This window comes from Ochotona curzoniae, unplaced genomic scaffold, assembly GCF_017591425.1.
Source record: "Ochotona curzoniae isolate NIBS_2020 unplaced genomic scaffold, NIBS_Ocur_1.0 contig_54, whole genome shotgun sequence".
Taxonomy (NCBI): Eukaryota; Metazoa; Chordata; class Mammalia; order Lagomorpha; family Ochotonidae; genus Ochotona; species Ochotona curzoniae.
This window is the reverse complement of record NW_024466464.1, coordinates 921,233-927,232: the sequence shown is the minus strand read 5'-3', so window position 1 is coordinate 927,232 and position 6,000 is coordinate 921,233. Positions and strand designations below refer to the sequence as shown.

The 6,000-nt window shown below is 51.7% G+C and overlaps 1 protein-coding gene across 1 annotated transcript in view; it reads left to right on the top strand.

Annotated features, from left to right (window-relative positions):
* Positions 1-1,432: 1,432 nt before the first annotated feature.
* Positions 1,433-6,000, top strand: part of BAIAP2L1 (BAR/IMD domain containing adaptor protein 2 like 1) — a 65,269-nt gene continuing 60,701 nt past the window's right edge. The window contains exon 1 of the mRNA XM_040989959.1: positions 1,433-1,702. Coding sequence (XP_040845893.1) covers positions 1,433-1,702 — 270 coding nt within the window. The remainder of the gene's footprint in view (positions 1,703-6,000) is intronic.

The window sequence follows — 6,000 nt, the reverse complement described above, 5'->3', positions numbered from 1 at the left end:
TAAGTGTGGAAACGTGATTTCCATATGCAAGACCTGTTCTCGTTAGAGACTCAGTCCAACTGATGTGTCGTTTGAGAAGACTTTTCCTGCTAACTCCCAGACTGGTGTGTGTACCTGCTGGTGTCATCCCAGGTTGGTGTGTGCATCTGCTGGTGTGTTCCTCCGTTTGACCTGCGTGCCAGTTTCCTTATCTGTCAGTAAGGATGCTGGCAGCATCTGCCTCCCAGGCTGCTGTAAGCTGAGAGCTCTCAGGATCTAGCCAGCCTGTCCCACTCGTGGTAGCTGTTAATGGAGTGGCATGTGTTTCCTGGACTGCAACCACATGCAGGCACTGATTTCTTTTTCCTGTTGTCTTTACTGCTGTCGTGCGTGTCTAGAAGGGTGACTGGCACATAGGTGGAGCTGAATAAATATTTGATAACGTTGAAGTTATTGTCACATTTACTTAATTTTCCCTCCATGAGCTGAACACTCCTTGAGGATTTTTGAAATCCCTCTGTGTTGTTTGCAGTAAGCACTGAGAGGTATTTATGAGTTAAATACCTAAGAGCTATGCTGGCCTCACACTTGTCACTTCCCCTCGGCCAGCGGGACTGACAAATTTGAGACAGAACAGGTGTCCCGACCCAAGCACCCGTGAGATGTGGGCCAATCATGTGGTCACCACTGAGAACCACCCTGGAGAAGACAAGCCTGGATGGAGACACACAGGCCAGCGTTGGAGGACCTCCAGCCTCCCTCCTCTGGGCCTGCCCAGCCCAGCCAGTAGTGGTCTAGACCCTTGGCCCCTGGGGCCCTGCCTCTGCCACCCGGCCTGGAGAGGGGGAAGGAGGGGAGGAGTGGTGCTGACTCTGAGAGTAGAAAGGGGGACACGTGGGAGAAGTAGTGTAACTCAGAACTTTGTGTTTTCCCTACTGGATCCTAATCTGAGAACTAGAACTTGCACTGTCTCCGAGTTCCTTGGGAGCTTTTGAGCAATCTAAATGCGATTGCTGTGACTGTAACCCAGAGCAGAGCGAGGCCTTTGAGGGGAGTTCCCCAACACCATTGACGCCGTGTGAAGCCAGTGTACTTTGATCAGTTCCTGGTGATTACCTAGGGGCCTTTCTGAAAACTTCAGCCCAGAGCTTGGGCCAACCTTTCCTGTAAATTTGTGGCTTGCCTTCTGTCCCAGGACACACCTCTTTTTAACAACAGCAACCAGAGAGGGAGTTCACGACCTTCGAAGTGTGTGTTTCAACAGTTATTCGAAACCTGGTCACTAATTGACTGCCGTTTCTTCATGTGTGCCACTTGTCTGTGACAGTTACGGATTTCTAAATGACACTAGAGATATTCTGCTTTTTCCTTTTCCTCATGTTGGCCTGTAAGGTTTGGTAGTTTTTATTTTTGTTTTTAAGGACTGATGTACTCTGCTCATTCTAGGTCCCGCATGGGGCTCGGCGCCCTGTGTGTGCACGTGGTGGGGCTCGGCGCCCTGTGTGTGTATGTGGTGGGGCTCAGCGCCCTGTGTGTGTACGTGGTGGGGCTCGGCGCCCTGTGCGTGCACGTGGTGGGGCCCGGCGCCCTGTGCGTGCACGTGGTGGGGCCCGGCGCCCTGTGCGTGCACGTGGTGGGGCCCGGCGCCCTGTGCGTGTACGTGGTGGGGCCCGGCGCCCTGTGCGTGTACGTGGTGGGGCTCGGCGCCCTGTGTGTGTACGTGGTAGGGCTCAGCATCCTCTGTACGAAGGCATATAGGAAAGGGGCACAAACATTTGATGTTTGAAAGGAACAAGTACGCCCTCATGTAGTCTCCTGCACATTCTCTTTTCCACACCCTAACCCCCTAATATAGAGAAGAAAATACCAGAAAAAACATTTAAAATTTTTTTTAAATTTTTATTACAAAGTCAGATATACAGAGAGGAGGAGAGATAGAAAGTGAAGCTGCTGAGATTAGAATCGGCGACCATATGGGATCTCAGCACATTCAAGGTGAGGACCTTAGCCACTAGGCCATGCCGCCAGGCCCCAAAAACCTCATTTCTTGATTCTGACTGAAGTGCTACTTTTCTTTTTTTTTTTTAAGATTTTTTTTTTTTGAAAGGCAGGTTTACATAGAGAAGGAGAGCCAGAAATATCTTTTGTCTGCTGGTTCACTCCCCAAGTGGCTGCAATAACTGGAGCTGAACTGATCCAAAGCCAGAAGCCAGAAGCTTCCTCTGGGTCCCCCACGCAGGTGCAGGGTCCCAAGGCTTTGGGCCATCTTCTGCTGCTTTCCCAGGCCACAAGCAGGGAGCTGGAAGGGAAATGGAGCAGCCAGGACACAAACCAGTGCCCATATGGGATCCCGGCGCATGCAAGGTGAGGATTTAGCCACTAGGCTACCACACCACGCCCTGAACTGTTACTTTTAAGGAATCTGAAGTTACATGATGTGGTCATGCTGCTGATACCATAGCTAGAACGGAAGGAAATGTCTCTATCCTCTCAGATAAGAACAGAGACCTCGACAAATCGTGCCGAGATGGATGATGATGTTATCGTAGCTGGAATTGCAAGAAGTGATTTTTTTTTCTTTTCCGATCTAGCAGGTGTTACTTTTTCTGATGTTCAGAGTGTAAAAGTTGCTTGAATTCTGGGGCAGGCTCTCAGAATCGCCTGCCTGGTGAAGCCGTCGCGGGCCACACCTGCCCTGGTCTGATAGCTTGCAACCACCGACAGGAATGCCTGCGCTTTCAGCTGCAGCGCCCGGCAAGCACGTGGCTCGCAGAGCTGTTGCGTCTGTTGTGCCATGACCTTAAGCCGCACGTAATTGCCTGCACTCAAGCTGTAAGGAGCAGTGATCCCAGTTTCACCCAGGGACAAACATGCAACTTTTATATGGTATTTAGGAGAGAATGAAGTTTTCCGTTCTTGAGCTGAGCTCACTCAGCTTTTGTCCTTGAGGTGGTTTTATCAGAGGATCATGTACTCAGAATGCCTGTGTATGGTTCTCCCTCCATATTACTGTAGTTTTTAAAATAACGATTGAAAAATCTAGGCTTTTGCACCCGTGTCTAGGCGGAACTTCATTTTCTTGTCCAGCAGGTGTAAGCAGTTGTGGGTCATCCTCCAGCTTCCTCCCACAGGTGGAAGCCTTCTGGTTTCAGAGCCTTGGCTGCCTTCAGAGCAGTTCTTGCTGCCTGCCTGAGTAGGGAGGGGAATCGGAGGCTCCGTTGGCCTGTTTTCCCTAAGCAGTGGAGGTCGCACTGGTAGTGCCCTCCCGCCCCCCGAGGCCTCCTGGATGGTGGCTCTGGGTCTTGGTCACTTGGCTCTGAGAAAGCTAGCAGCTGAACCCCAAGCCTGGGCCCGGTGTCTTGCTGACCCCCGAGCGTGTTGCCAGGGGTGGAGCCACATGGCTCTAGGGGCTTCTCAGCTCCTGCACCTTGAAGCAGCATTTCTGTGGGTGATTTGGTTCTGCATACACGTCAACCTGGATTGCAGATGAAGGGGAAACCAGGGTGGAGGCAGAGCAGGCAGAGCTTTCTCCGCTGGTCTCGGTCTCCGAGGAGCAGCCTTCTGGAAGGGCACAATAGGCTTGAATTAGGAAGGACATTTGCCAGACTGCCCCTCCTTCCGCCCCAACTGGACAGACAGGCATCTGCTAATCCAGCAGATTCATCTCAAAATAGATGGGTTGTAGTTTCCTGCTAATGCGTCTCATTGATTTTCGCCCTGGGAGGGTCCATGCTGCAGACTGCCACGTGGGCATAGATGTTCTGCAGGCTGGCTTCACTGTCCCTGCTGGCCCAGACTCTATTTCCTGAGGACAACAGGTGACCCGCCTCTTCGTAGGCCTGGCTTCCCTGGGGCAAGTTGGTTAGGAAAGACCGAGGAGTGGGCAGACCCACACACCTCTGTGACTGTTCCACCGTGTTAAGGATGAGTTCCTGAGGCCTTAGCAGACAGGGTGTAACAAGAGTGCAGGGCTTCATTGAGAACAATTGTTGAGGTATTTACTTATGAGGGTACTTCAGAATGTTAGAGTGAAGACGGGATGGAGTTAGGAGATAAGTTCATTTGGCTGCAGGAAGTTTCGGAAATCTATGCACAGGAGTCTTCAAAAACTTCTTGGGGACCCAATACTGTAGCCTAGTGGCTGAAGTCTTTGTCTTGCACGTACCAGGATCCCATATGGTTCTAATCCCGGTAGCCCCGCTTCCCATCCAGCTCCCTGCTTGTGGCCTGGGAAAGCAGTTGAGGACGGCCCAAAGCTTTGGGACCCTGCACCCGCGTGGGAGACCCGGAAGAGGCTCCTGGCTTCAGATCGGCATAGCATCGGCCGTTGCGCTCACTTGGGGAGTGAATCATCGGACGGAAGATCTTCCTCTCTGTCTCTCCTCTCTGTATATCCGCCTTTCCAATTAAAAAAAAAAAAAAAAAACTTCATGGGAAATGCCTCTTAGGAAAAAACAACATACACTTGCATGTTTTGTTTTTCCACATCAAAACAAGCTTTTGATTCTGTTTCCCCTGCACTTTACGAAGCTCCTGTCTGTTATACCATTCACTGATATTAAGTGCCAGTGTGTGATTTTCCAGTGACTGCAGCCATCCTGCCATCCTGGCTCACGTTCCTCACAGCGGTCCTGCGTGGCCACCTGCTGTCCCTCCTTGTCCTGCCTCCTGTCTGCATGCCTCTCTCCTGGACATCGCATAGAGATGAGCTCGGGCGACGCTCCGTCTTCCGTGAGCAGCTTTTCTGCGTGATGGAATTCTTGTTGGAAAAGGCATCATGATGCTTCCTTTCTGTCCTCGAGTGAAATGCCGTTGTAGGGGCAGACTGCATTTGTTCACCATTTGCTAGCTGATGGACATCTGAGTTGTTTTCAACAAGATATATACACACACATGAATATGGTATTTATTTGAAAGGCAGAAACTTGGATCCCACGTGTGCTGTTGCACTGCAGGCATTTTTTAAAATTAGTGCCTAGGGCCCGGCGCGGTGGCGCAAGTGGTTAAGTCCTCGCCTTGCACGCCCGGGATCCCATATGGGCGCCGGTTCTAATCCCGGCAGCCCTGCTTCCCTTCCAGCTCCCTGCCTGTGGCCTGGGAGAGCAGTCGAGGACGGCCCAAAGCTTTGGGACCCTGCACCCGCGTGGGAGACCCGGAAGAGGCTCCTGGCTTCCGATCGGCATAGCATCGGCCATTGCGCTCACTTGGGGAGTGAATCATCAGACGGAAGATCTTCCTCTCTGTCTCTCCTCTCTGTATATACGCCTTTCCAATGAAAAAATAATAAAAATAAATCTTTTAAAAAAATTTAAAATTAGTGCCTAGTACTTACGAGGTAGTTGAAATAGCAACTTGAAAAAACATAGGCCAGGGAAGCAGCATTCACAAGGAAAGCTGTGGCATCTTCTGATTTGTGTGAGTTTTCTTGTTGGTTAAGGGCAAGGCCCTTGGTTGAAGCTGTTCCTCAGAGCTGAGGCGGTGCCCAGTGGCAGCCCCATGACCTCATGGCTGACTTCATGCCTAATTGGCCCACTGGGCCATTGTGTCTGTGAGTGCCGTGTTCAGGGGAGCTGGCGGAGCTGAGCAGGGAAGCACGCAGGGCTGTCAGTCACAGACTTCCCAGTCCACTGCTGCCGAGTTTGCGCTGGGCAGCCTTGGATGTCCGGATGCTCTTGCTAGCGGGGGATGCCTTTGTCATCAAAGGAAGGCCATTGGCTCTAAGTTCCGGAAGCGGACGGAGCACCTGGATCATCTTGCCTGAGCTAGTGGTAAGCGCTTTGAAGAAAGAGCAGAGCAGGGTGACAGGATCTAGGAAGGTGCCCTCAGAGGTGCCAACCCAAACAGCCAGAAAGGGTTTCCAGAAAAAGAGCTTTCAAGCAAGTGCAGAGTCCCTCCCTGTTGGAATAGGTCTGACCTGTTCGTTGTACAACCTTGAGGCCGCAGTGCCTGGAGCCCTGGGCTTTCGGGGTGACTGGCCACAACTTACCACTCTGGCCCAGGAAATGGTACCTTGCACCCCCA